This window comes from Serinus canaria, chromosome W, assembly GCF_022539315.1.
Source record: "Serinus canaria isolate serCan28SL12 chromosome W, serCan2020, whole genome shotgun sequence".
NCBI classification, from domain to species: domain Eukaryota; kingdom Metazoa; phylum Chordata; class Aves; order Passeriformes; family Fringillidae; genus Serinus; species Serinus canaria.
The window spans coordinates 11005053-11018999 of NC_066342.1; the positions used below are offsets into that span (position 1 = coordinate 11005053).

At 41.9% G+C, this 13947-nt stretch overlaps 1 protein-coding gene across 2 annotated transcripts in view; it reads right to left on the reverse strand.

Annotated features, from left to right (window-relative positions):
• LOC103824691 (zinc finger SWIM domain-containing protein 6-like) overlaps positions 1-13947 on the reverse strand; it is a 307908-nt gene that overhangs the window by 52534 nt on the left and 241427 nt on the right. For both annotated transcript variants that reach the window (XM_050986336.1, XM_050986335.1), the window contains 3 exons: positions 13337-13472; positions 8518-8675; positions 7830-7993 (listed from right to left, as the gene is read on the reverse strand). In XM_050986336.1, coding sequence (XP_050842293.1) covers positions 7830-7993; positions 8518-8675; positions 13337-13472 — 458 coding nt within the window. The remainder of the gene's footprint in view (positions 1-7829; positions 7994-8517; positions 8676-13336; positions 13473-13947) is intronic.

The window sequence follows — 13947 nt, forward strand, 5'->3', positions numbered from 1 at the left end:
GGGCTCTCCTTTGCACCTGCCTGGGGACTGTGTCGCTTTATTTCGTACAAGTCAGTATTGTTGGAAAAAGATGATGTGTAGTTAAAAGTAACTAACTTTCTGAATCTAGCAGTGTTTTTAGAAGTTGACCTGGAAACAGGGGAACCAACCCATGATTGCTTGTAGACCATTGAACTGGTGTACTCCAGTTGAGATGACCTACAGGACACTCCCTTGGAAAAAGGGGATTTGGAACTCTTTGTGGATGGGAGCAGCTTTGTGAAAAATGGAATCCAAAAAGCAGGGTATGCAGTGGTAACTCAGCATGAGATAATAGAAGCCAAAGCCCTAACCCCCAACACATTGGCTCAGAAAGCAGAACTGATTGCACTGATGCAAGCATTAGAGCTTGCACAGGAGAAGATGCTAAATATTTGAACTGACTCAAAATTTGCTTTTGGAGTGGTCCATGCCCATGGAGCCATTTGGAAAGAGAGGGCTGTTAACCTCTCAGAGATCCCCAGTGAAACATGGAGAAATAATACAGAGATTGTTAGAGGGAATGCAGTTACCTTGAAAGGTGGCAATAATGCATTGTAAAGCTCATAAATTTGGAGAGACCCCAGTAAATACTGGAAATTGTCTGGCTGATAAAGTGGCCAAGGAGGCTGCTGGTGGGAGCACCCTATTAGCCTTACCCAAGAAATATCAGCATTTGGACAAGGATGTTGCCAATTATCAGGCTGAAGAAGAGAAACTGGCAAAATTGTTAGATGCTGAAAAGAGTCCTGAAGGACAGTGGATAACACCCAGCAAACAGGTAATAATTCCCCAAAATCTTATAAGGAAAATCACAGAAAAACATAAGATAACTCATTGGGGGATAGAGTCTATGGTAGAAGCAGGGAAGCCTCAAGTGTTGAGCACACCAATGACTGGTATCATGAAAAGCATTGTTAAAAAGTGCCAGACCTGTTAAAAGAACAATACACACCAAATTATACGGCCTATACCTGGGATTGCTAAGAAAGGAAATAGTCCAGGAGACTACTGGCATATAGACTTTGCAGAGCTTCCACATCAAAATGGATACAGGTATTTATTGGCACTGGTAGATACTTTTCAGGATGGCCAAAAGCTTTCCCTTGTCACACCAACAAATGTAGGGAGGTGATAAAAGCTTTGTCGAAGGAAATTATCCCGAAGTTTGGAATGCCAGTGGGAATGTCATCAGACAGAGGTTCACACTTCGTTGCTAATAGTGCAAAGCCCAGTTAAAATGTTAGGGGTGAAATGGAACTTGCACGCCCCATGGAGACCTCAGTCCAGCAGGAAAGCAGAAAGGATGAATCAGAGTGAACTAAAGAAAAAATAGTCAATCTCTATTTCCCATTAGCGGTGATGTTTGGACACTTCCTGGGAAGCAGGTCTGAAGCACACCTAATGGTTTCTTTGGAAGGCAAACATTGAGGAATCACAAATGCCCCCCTTTCCTCCTCTCTTCCTTAGCTTTATATATCTGAGCTGATGTCATATGGTATGGAATGTCCCTTTTTCAAATTTGGGTCAGCTCGCCTGGTTGTGTCCCCTCTCAGTATCTTGTCCACTCCCATCCCTTTGATGGGGGATGGAATGTCCAAGGGACAGTGCTTCTCAGCTGGAGCCAAAACACTGGTCTGTTATCAAAACCCATCCAGCTACTAATGCAAAGTAGAGAAGTGTAAGGGCTGTGAACTTTACTTCAGTCAGACACAATACAGTGCTATAGCTAAAAGAATTTTCCAACATCTTTCCCCACTACTGCATGGACTTGTTCTTAAGGAAATATAACTTGTTCAACAGCAATAGCTACCAAAGTGAATAATAGTTTTGTTCTCAAACTTTCAAACTAAGTGTCATGGTTTGAGAGGAAGTCAGATTTTTGGGATGCTGTGGTCAAACCAATAGGTGCTCAGATTTGAATATTGGCACCTAGTGTGGCCACTGAGGACATAGATACACCTATGAGAACACAGGAGGGTTAAAAGCTGAGAACTCCCAGGGGGAAGCTCTCTCTTGGTTCCGGTTCGTGAAAGAGAACAGACCTCCCCTGCCTGGCTCTGAGCTGGGCGGGGGAAGGGAAGCCATGCAGCTGGAGGAGGTAGGCCAGGGCCTTGGACAGAGAAGGGAGGTGAAGGCCCCTGCAAGATAAAAGGGTGGAGGAGCACTGAGAGGCTTCGGGCAGCCCACCCCACCTGCCAAGGGAGAGAGAGAGAGCTGGTGTCTGTGCCATCTTGAAATTTGATAGCACGGCCAGCATGAAGGAGAAAGGGGGGGTGCTGTGAGAAGGTGCCCTGCAGGGCAGCCGTGGGAGTTCTGGACAGGAAAAGCCTGAGACTTTTAACCCTTTTCTTGGATGATGGGAACCTTACAAATGCTGATTCCTCCTGGAGTTGAATGAGAAGAGAGATGGAGATGAGATAAGAGGAAATGGGCCATGAGAGAAGTTGAAAAGAATCTAGTTGGGAGGAGATGATGGAGTGGCCTTTGGCTGGACTTTTCTTGTATAGCCATGGACAGAACCATTTTTCCTGTGACACAGAGACTGCATTTAGGGGGGAGGCAATGGCTTGGAGCCAAGAGAGTGCAGTGATATGCAAAGGAGTGGCGTGAACAGAGACGACGGGTGAGGAGGGTGGTGGTGGTACCCTCCGTCTTCAGGGAAGAAGAAGAAGAAGAAGATGATCTCTGTTCTCGAGACCCCTTGGCCCCAGGGGGTGAAATTTGGGGGGGACAGGAGTCCCAAAAGTGAGCGACTGTGCTCTTTTTGGAACTGGGCAAAGCACCCTTTAAAAAGGAAAACCCTAGAAGCAGCTCTGGTCCATGTGCAGTGGTGAGAGCACTGGGCATGGAAGGAAGATGTCACGATGGCAAAATTATCCCTGGGTAGTGCCACGTGTGACATGGAAACACAAGAGGTTTCAACTGTGTTTCCAGGGGAAGCCTATGGCACAAGAGGGACTCCTCTCTCCTTGATGAACTGAGAATTGATTATCTAAAGGGTGGTGCTGGACTGAGAGTGGGTGATCTGAGGGGTGGATGTATTGGAAATTTGGTGGGGGGGGGAGGAGGAACGTTTTTGGAAGGTTTTCATCCTGAGTTCTGTGTGTTTCTTTTACAGTTTTAGGTTAATAAAGTTTTTCCCCTTTTATTCCTAAGCTGGAGCCTGCTTTGCTCTATTTTTGATCACATCTCACAGCAGACACCAGGGAGGAAGTATTTTCATGGGGGGCACTGGCATTGCGCCAGGGTCAAACCATGACACAAAGTTACTGACCCAAATTGAGGCCAGGATGGAAAAATTACCATGACCATAGCCTACTGTCTTGTGGGCCTATAAACAGCAGTCTAAAGTGAGAGCCTGTCTAAGGTCGGAAATGGGGGTGTGTATTCTATTCCTATCTGATGGGGCAGTTATCTTCTGTTAATTGGGCAGTTTTCTTTATCTCTTCCATAACCAATCCTCCCTCTGGGAGATATCTTCTGTTAATGGACCATTGAGTCTCACTGCATGACCGATAAAATTACATCATCCCATTGTGAGAAGCTCAGCCCAGAGGGAGGAGCCAAGCATTCCTAACTGGATATAATCAGAGATCTAGAAGACCACAGGCAGCATTTCCCACTGGATTCCCAGAGGAAGACCAGGCCCATCTACACCACCACTGGATCTTCAGAGGAAGACTACACCCTTCTACAGAATCACTGCTCCAAGAGAACCACATCTGTCACTCTAGAAGGACTGCAACCACCATTTCAATTGGACTGCTAACAACACCCTGACCAACAGGGTGTCAGGTCGTATTCTGACTCTGTCAGTGTTGTTTTGGTTTACTGCATTGTTTTTGGGGTTTTTTTTCTTCACTAATAAAAACTGTTATTCCTGCTCCCATAGCTTTGCCTGACAGCCCCTGAAGTTCAAAATTATAACAATTCGGAAGGAGGGGGTTTACATTTTCCATTTCAGGGGAGGCTCCTGCCTTCCTTAGCAGACACCTGTCTTTTCAAACCAAGACAGAGCCTTTGAGCTTTCACAGACCGCAGTGGGCTACAACCAGCAATCACCCACTGAGTGGAGTCTTTCAGAGTCAGCAAACTCAAATTTGCTATACTTGGAGGATTGCCAAATGATGACAGTGGATCCTGGGCTGATACTCCCACTCCTCGAGGCTCAACCCTTTGCCCACTGAGAAGATGCAAAGGCATCTGAAGTGAGTATTTCACTGAATTAGATGGGAATTTTTCACAGGTATCTTGTATAGACACTTTATGTCTGTGTGCGTGAGAGTGTGAATATGCTATAGCAAATGTACCAGGAATGCTTCTCTCCTAGATTCTCAAGTTCATTAGATTTGTAAGTTAGGCCTGTGAGTTACTGTTGTGGTAAATTCTATATGAATCGTTTGCTAAATTCTTTGACTTAAGTAATGTGAAAAATGTTTTTGTGATTCATGTCAATTGGCAATGGAATCAGCAAATGCTTGTATCTGTTATGTCGAAAATGGGTGAATTCCCTGGGATGGCTACAAAGAACAGTTTTGAAACTTTCTGACCGAATAGCCAAATAAAGCATCAAAATAGAAGAAGTATAGTAAAGAGATGAGGTAGCAAGACAAGTGGTGCTTAGAATAAAATAGAGGAAGTTGTGGTAAAGCTAAGAGATATTGCAACAAAGCAACTAAATGCTTATGTATAATAAGAAGCTTGATGCACTTGTAAAAATCATGTAGCAGATACCAGTGTAAGGCCTCCCTCCAGACAACCACAAGATGGACAGGAAGCCACTGACCACCCAGAAAGATTATGAAACAGCTGATTCCAGCTTATTGATATTTGCTGATTTGGACTAACCAAGCACATTGGAAAATGCTTTGTAGGTTTAAAAACAGTATATCTATTTTGCTGAACTTGTAAGTGGTGTGTGTCGTTAGTGGAGCGGTGACTCCCCGGCCACCCAGCGCTGCTTGCTTGCTTGCTTTAAAATAAAAGATATAGAAATAAAATTTGGTTTGGCTATCAAAAGTTTATATCAGTAATTGTTTAAGTTAAATGATGTTAAGTGCTGCTAAGTTTAACTTAAATTAAGTGCTGTTGGGCCTTTAGATCGTATTCCTTTTTATCTTTACCCTTTCCTATCCTTTTGTCTGCTCCCCCCCCCAGCCTCCACATAGATAATTTTGGGTTTATTTTCCTTTTGATTGATTGATTTTGGATTTTTGTTTGGTTTTTTTCTCTGTGTGTTTTATCCATCTACTAAGTAGTAGAGTGAACCTTGCCACAAACTTTGTCATGCTGTTGTTTTTATGTGAAACCTGTTTTTGTTGATACCTTTGCCAGTGATTCTTCAAGTGACCTTAAAACACTCATTCACAACAGCTCTGTACACTCCATTCCCTCCATTACACAGTCAGCCACCCCCTGCCTTACCTGCCCTGCCCATCCTTCCTAAGGAGCCTGTAACCACCCACCATTTTGTAGGTAAAACACCTTCTCTTTCTGTATACTTTTGCTATCAATATTGCTATTGTTATTGTGTGTGTCTTATTCCATTGTGTTGTGCTTTCAGTAAATCGTTATCTCAAACAATAGTCTCTGCTTTTGTCCCTCCCTTACTGGGTGGGGTGAAGGAAGGGGAGTGGCTTATTTGGAGTTTAACTTCTGGCTGGTGTTAAAACCAGCACACTCACCAAATAGGCATCAAGTGATCACCTGCACTAACTTGCTCAGCAGTTCTGCCAGCAGTACCTGTCAGTGTGTGTGTGGTAACACTTACTGGCATTGATGTAGCATGCAGCAGTTAAATGGAGAAACAACAGCCCCTCCTGTACCTGCAGATCTCAGAGTGTCTGTGCCAGTAAGGTTCTGAAGGACAGAATACACCTGAGATGTTCCATGTCCATTTGGCCACATTTTCCACAGCTAGTTTAAATGCCTTCCTTCTGCTGAGTCACATAACACATGCTGCCATTGGAAATAGGGAGAAAGAACCCAGGAGTCCAAATATTACTCCCAAATCTAGACCAATATAAAAGGCTTTTCTGTCACTGAAATCTTAGTGACAGAGTTGTGAAATTGTTGTTATCACCTCCTCAGCCCAACAATGGCAAGTTGGGCTGGTGAGGACACTGTTGTTCAGTTTGTCACGTGAGGGGAGAAACAGAGTTTTATAGGGCAGATTTCATAAGCAGTCAGTTACTAGATAGCAAATGTAGGCAATCTAATTGCCATTAGGTCAGGAGGCAGGAGAGGGGAAAGCATCTGTAGGCCACTGAAGACATTACTGACACTATAAGACTTCTACAGGAAAAATGTTACTGTAGAAATCTATATAGCTGTGAGTTACTACCAGAAAACTGATATGCATCTTCTTTCTGGAAAGCAAACTACCTTTAAAGTTTTTAAACCACCTTAGTAAGTTTGGGGCTGACTGTGGACATGTTCTACACCAGTTTATTCCAAACACTGGATTTACAAGAAAGTACAGGTTCATGATATTTCTTTTACTAGATCTTACTGAAGACATTCTGATGACACCATCATCCACACAGGGGTATCCATGAACACGGTGATATCCAAAGTGTGCTGCTACCACTGAATGATACTTGGTAAATGCTTGAGGTGACATTTGAGTCAATCATAAGACTCTTTCTCAAGTAAACAAACATTTAAGCCAGAAACGTGACGTGAAGGAAAAAAAAGAGCAGATTTCCACAGCAATCTTCAGAATAGGAAAGGCTAACAAAGCACACAATCTCAGCTTTCTGACCTTAGCTTCTGAAAATCTAGAATAGTCAAATACTAGCTTTCTTTGCCATGAGAAGCAATCAGGATAATATCCTTTCCCCAGAAGTCTTATCTTTGTTTATTGAAGCTAAGTAATAAATGGTTTTCTGATCTTTGAATTTTTTGAGTTTTTGTTTTTTTCTTGTTTTTAAGAATTCCCTAAAGAAAGATGAAGAGATTTATTTTTGTTGAAATGAACTGTGCAAACCCCAAGATTCATCAGTGTAAGGCAATATTACTCCAGATACCTAAAAACTTATCATCTGTCTCTTTTCAACCTGTGAAGTCTCTCATAAGAGCCTGAAAACTGATCTGAGGTTCTTGCATACCTCAAGCTGAGACTGATACAGATAACCATCCCACAGCTTGTGGAGTGCAGGATTTGATGAAAGAAGTGAGAGGTACAGTCTGCCTTGAAACAGGTCATTATGATTGACCTTGGCTTCCTCTAGTAATTGATCAAGCACCTACAAAATGTCATTTGAGGCAAAGGAAGGGAAAATGGGAGGAATGACAAGAAACCTCTCAAGGCCATGGAAAAGATCTGCAAAAGCAAGTCCAGAGGAGGGCCACATGGATGGTTGCTCTGAGCAACCTGATCTAGTTGAAGATGTCCCTGCTCATTGCAAGGGGGTTGGACTAGATGACCTTTAAAGGTCCCTTGCAACCCAAACTATTCAATTATACTATTATTTCTGGCAAGCAGAATAATTTTGCTCTCTAGCCATCCCCACATATACTCCCAAACCCATTGCACTGGTCCTTTTTTACCCCTGAACAGAGGAATGCCCTTCAGCCAGCTGCTCCAAGCTCTCTCTTCCACTCAAATTGCACAAAGGGACTGCACAGATCCTTGCTCTGTATTTACCAGTTAACTGTGCTTTACATCAGAAAACAGAATAAAAAAATTCCAGACAAAGCCCAAAGAGGGTCTTTGAGAGGCTCCTCAGTGACTTAAAGAGCTGTACCTACCAACACAGGGTCAAATTCCTGTCTTCTACTGTAGTAATAATAAACGAAGGAAATACCTGAAGGCCCAACTCCAGAGAAACTTTCAGAAGAGTGATATCTGGCAAGCTGTCCATGAGTGTTGCTATTTTAAATGCATCCTGGGCAAGCTTGAAGATGTGTGATGAGGAGTGGATATTTTTCTGAATGGATTCTAACACTGTTTCCAGCCTCTGAACGTCACCTGCAAGGCGTAAACAAAATCACCAAAACAGAACAAGCTTCCAAAACATACAGAAATGCATTATAATTGAGCTTGCCTTTGCTACAAAATAGTACAATGTTTCAGTTATGCCCATTTTAATTTTAAAAACTTTCCATAATGAAATTACATGAACAAAAGATGCAAGACCACAAATTCCCCTGGTGCCTGATGGTGTTAGTGTAGTACATGGCTAAAAGTCATCTTGATTTGTGAATTTCAGAAGTGATTTGTCTACTCCTGGTTTTCCCAGTCTATATTGTGTCAGAAGAACTAAAAGCTGTCTCATCAGCCTCAAATCAAACCCATCTGGCTACTATGTAGCTAGTTTCACCACTTTTCTAGAAAATTAAGTGACAGGTTTAAGTCAGTTCAGTTTGTTTTTCCCATTTCAAGCTCCTGTCAGGCTGCGATTTGAATTCCTAAACACAAGTTTTATAATCTGTTTATTTAATGAGATATTAAAAGCATGCACTTAGTTGAGTACGTAATTGACAGCAATGTACCTTTGGCTGCTGTCAGCATGGTAGATGCCAGCTCACACTGCTGGGATTCGATGTGACTTAGGGTGAACCAGCGGGGATATCGGTTTGGAACAACTGATGCAATGTGGTGTGGACGGGATGTATCTCCCAAAGGAGCCATAGATTCCAATACTAGCAACCTGGAATAAGAAAGAAATACTCTTTCATAAAATCATTATTATATTAGGTTACTCATAAGCAAAACTAAAGCTGCAAGAACACTTGACCTTGTTTATTAAATGTGCAGTTTTGGGTATAAAGATATTGGAAAACCACTTCTTTTCTTGGGGAATCTTAAAAGTCCATTTGTCAAACATGCTTACATCAGCAGGCATCTGTAAGAATTCACAGGACAATTAAGTCATTGTGCTGGTTTTGGCTGAGGTAGGGTGAATTTTATTCATGGTGGCTAGTATGGGGCTATGTTTTGGATTTGTGGTCTTTGCTGATTTTGCACTGCCAAGCTGGCAAGGAGGCTTGGGGCGCATGGTAGGTTGGGAGGAGACACGGCCAAGACAGGTGACCAAACTGACAAAAGGGATATTTCAGACCATATGGCCTCATGCTCATTATATAAAGTGAGGGGAAGGAGGACTCCTCTATATAGCTTTATATATTTAAAAGTAAAATACATATAATTTCCCTAGCTGATTTTTCCAAGCACAAAAGGGGGAGAAAAAAACGCGTTATTAAATAGTTTCAACAAACAGGAAAAATCCTAACTAACATAATGCAAAAAGGATTATTAGGTTATGAGTAACAGCAAATGGACAAAGATCATGAAAGGAAAATTTCCTGTCACTCTGAATTTCATTGCCAGCGTCTATGTTCCTTTGCTATGAAAAGAAATGCTGTTGTGAATTGGTGGCTTTCATGCAATTTTGGCAAGATTAGGGAACATTATAACAAGCACAAGCAGATTTAGCATTCTTCACTTTTTTGCCCTTTGAAACATCAATTATTTAGTTAGGTTTTAGCAAAGCTACTTTGTGATTAAACATCACCATTAAAGGCTAACTCACAAAGCCTGGGTTGAAATTCAGGCTTAACAGGGAATCAGCCAAACAAAGCAAAACATTTGAGTTCATACTCCAAGTGAACAGTCAACTAGGTCACTGCAGATCCACATTTTCCAAGGCTGTACTCCATATGTTTCAGTGCTGCAAGCAGAGAACTGTAGACAAAAGTGACCATCAAGGATAGCACACCCTATCCTTGCAGCCCTGAGGTGCATGCATGAAAGGACTTATGGTCTCAAATTGTATTGATTTCACACTGAGTGTTCCACACACTAAAAGAAAATTTAAAAAGAAGAAAAAAAAAAAAAAAGAAATTGCAACAGATGATGTTGAATGCAGAGGCAAAATACTCCAGAGTTGCCATCATGGGTCAATGACCTATGTAGACTGACACTAAACACTTATGTCTGGAGAGCAACTAGCTGTCGTCTTGGGAAGTTAGCTTCTTTCATAAATGTTCAAGTGAAGAAAGAAATATGTTCGACTTCTAAAAGCATGAGCAGCCATGCAGATTTCTATGTGGAAACATTTTACCCATGCCATAAAGGAAGAGATGGTTAAAATTCCCTCTTCTGATCCATTCCACCTCACAAACGTGAGACATACATTTGTATTGGGTTTGCACAGCCAGATTTTGGTAGTGGAGGAGCTACAGGGGTGGTTTCTGTGAGAAGCTGATAGAAGCTTCCACAGCATCTGGCAAAGCCAGTCCCTGGTCGCTCCAAAAATGGATGTGCCACTGGTCAAGGTTGAGTCAACTAGAAATGGTGGTAACATATTTAAGAAAGAAAACCAGAAATTGTTGCACAGATGTAATTTCAGCCAGAGAAGAATGGGGTGAGATAATGTGAGAAGAACAACTCTGCGGACACAAAGGTCAGTGAAGAAGAAGGGGGAGGAGGTAGTCCAGGCACCAGAGCTGGGATTCCTCTGCAGCCCGTGGTGAAGAACACAGAGAAGCAGGCTGCTCCCCTGAAGCCCATGGAGGTCCATTGTGGTATTGTCCACAAGGGTCCCAGGATGAGGGAAGAGACGAGAAAGTTGACTCCATGTATCAGAAGCTTGATTTATTATTTTATGATAGATAATATATTAAAACTATACTAAAAGAATAGAGGAAAGGATTTCATCAGAAGGCTCAGCTAAGAACAGAAAAGGAATGAATAACAAAGGCTTGTCTCTAACCGAGACAGTCTGGGCAGGTGAACTGTGATTGGCCATTAATTAGAAACAACCAGATGAGACCAATCACAGATCCCCCTGTTGCATTCCACAGCAGCAGATAAGAATTGTTTAAAGTTTGTTCCTGAGGTCTCTCAGCTTCTCAGGAGGGAAAAATCCTTAGGAAAGGATTTTTTCATAGAACATGTCGGTGACAGTCCATGGGGATGCAGAGATCGACCCAAAACTCATGCAGGAGCCCCATGCCATATTAGGTGGATGCCTGAGAGAAGGCTATGACCTCAAGAGAGACCCGTGGAGACAGGGTCCCACACTGGGGCAACCTGTCCTTGGAGGACTGCACCTCATGGAAGAGTGACCCACACTGCAGCAGTTTGCAGAGAACTGTTGCTCATGAGATGGACTCACATTGGAGAAATTCGAGGAGAACTGTCTCCCATGGGAAGGACCTCACAGTGGAGCAGGGGAATGACTCCTCTCCTTGAGCAGCAGGAGAAGACACAGGTGATGAACTGACCATAACCCCCATTCCCTGTCTCCTTGTGCTGCTGGGGTAGGAGGCAGAGCTGAAAGAAGGGAGAGTTGTGGGAAAGGTACTTTTAAGGTTTTATTTTACTTCTTATCCTGCTCTGATTTTGTTAGTGTAATAAATTCAGTGCATATCTCTACACTGAGCCTGTTTTGCCCATGATGGTATTTGATGAGTGATCTCTCCTGGTCCTTATCTCAACCCATGAACCCTTTGTTAAATTTTCTCTCCCCGTCCAACTGTGGAGGGGAGTGAGAGAGTGGCCTTGGTGGGTGCCTGGTGTCCTGTCAGTGTCAACCCACTACAACATTCAATCTTCCTGTTTTCTTTCTTCCTTCCCCGCCTCAAACAAACATTTAGGTTTAGTTAGTTATTAATGTGGTTTTTATCAGGAGTGTTTTGTATACTGAAGTATCACTTTGGTGTGAATGGAAAAAGTAACTAACGTTCTTTATAAGAATTTTTGAGAAGCTTCAAGGAACACAGACAGACATGGAATAGAAAGTGTCTGCATCTTCTGTCACTGCAGTTCAAAGTTCAAGATAGCAATCCACATTTCTTAAGTGCCAAATATATTATAAAATATTAAAAATGCATAAGTAAATAATATTAAAAAGCTGAATGCCCATCTGCCTTAAAAGTGATGCCAAGAGAGCTATGGAGAACAGCCCTGATTATGCTGATGTCTCCTATGATTTTACCAGCTAGAAACAGATAACTCTTTCTTATACTGGTCTGTTTGAGAAGTAACTTCTTTGGCCAAGATGGCAGCTTCATTCCAAAAGATGGCTGGAGCTCCCCATAATCAACTAGAGATTTGGATTTTTCAGTGCCTTGCTTGTTTTTCCAGTTGAAAAAGGAAATTTCCAGAAAATAAGTTATCAATTATGATTTGTTTCTGGGGAAAGCCCAAATACTTCTTCAAGAGGAATGGCATGTTGCCATAACATTCACTGAAGCATTCAGTGCACTGTGCAAAGCTACTCATAGATGTCTATTCTAGCCTTTTAATGTGTCTTGGTCATTTAGTTTAAGGAGGAAAACTCCCCACAATCTCTGAGAAACACTTTAAGGTAGTGACTGAAATTGATTACAGGGATACACATGTACTTTATAAAATGGATCTTTTTAAAATTCTAATTCTAAAAATTCTAATTCAAAAATTCTAACTGTAAGTAGCAAGTATGCAAAGTTGCTTCTCATATTTCTTACATTCCTTCCCTAACACCCACTATTAGACACTCTTGGAGGCAAAAAACCCAAACAAGCTAAGCAGACCTTTGCCCTGACTTGATGGTAGCTATGTTTCTTTCCTATGCATGCCTTCCCATTTAGTCCTTTGAACATGGGACTATTTTCTCCTCATTTGGCTTTCTAGAGTGTGCCAGTTTTGGCTGGGATAGAGTTAATTTTCTTCCCAGTGGCTGGTATGGGACTGTGTTTTGGATTTGTGCTGAACACAGAGTTGATAATATAGAGATGTTTTAGTTATTGCTGAGAAGGGCTTACACAGAGCCAAGGCCTTTGCTGCTATTTGTACTGCCACTCTGGGGAGAGGCTGGAGGTGCATGGGAAGTTAGGAGGAGACACAGCCAGGACAGGTGACCCAAACTGACCAAAGGGATATTTCAGGCCATATGACATCATGATCAGTATATAAAGTGAGGGGAAGCAGCTAAGCAGCAGATGATCCTAAGACTGCTAGTGGGATGCCTCTGTTCATTTCCTTGCCACTAGCATTATACACATGCAACCACATCAGTAAAAGAACACACACGTGTGCTAAACCTGTTGTTCAATACAAAACCACAAATCCCAATAGTGGAATTCTATAAGGATTTGTAACATAGAATGCTGTTTTATAGTTGTATATAAACACTAATTGTACATTTATGAATTATACTGTAGTTAGTACAGACATCGATTGCTTTTACAGATGACAAAACCAAAGTAATTTCTCCTTAAACAGAACAATACTTTTAGAAAAAAAGGCTAGGTCTTGACAACCAAGCTTTTTCCTGTTTTTCAAACCACTACTTGTGTTCTTTCTAGATGACTTGTGAATACATACCGCATGGCTCTCAGTGCACTTTTGAATGCCAATTCAGCATCATGAGGTAGGAGACAGGTGAAAAGATACTTGGCAAATGTGTGCATTGGAACACTGTCTCGATGGATGACTTCACCTAAACCACTGTATGGTCCAGCTGTGGGAAAGAAAAAGAGAATATCAGTCTTTACAGACTGTTAAAACTCAACTTCTGGACCTTTAGAACCCATTCATTACACCTTGAGTTAGAGATGGTATTCAGAGAGAGCTTGCTGTACAAAAGGTAAAGTTCTATTGATATGTCTGTGAAATATATTACAAGTGTATTAAATGCCATCTATTATTTGAGACAACAAGACACATTGCAAATCGTATAGTACTAAGCACACTACCAATGCACATACAAATGACAGAATGGTTCCAGGGCTCCATGGGGCTCATTCAGCAAATCTATGGTATGCAAAAGTAAAAGGTGATAATCCTGGCTTTGCCACTGTGTAGTTATATCGTGTACATGAATTCCTATGCACCCTCTGTTGGTTCATAATTGTCTTATCACAAATCCACAGGAAAAAAAAAAGTGGCTACAGTGGAAAACCAGGTATTTTAAATTGAATTTACATGACTAATCA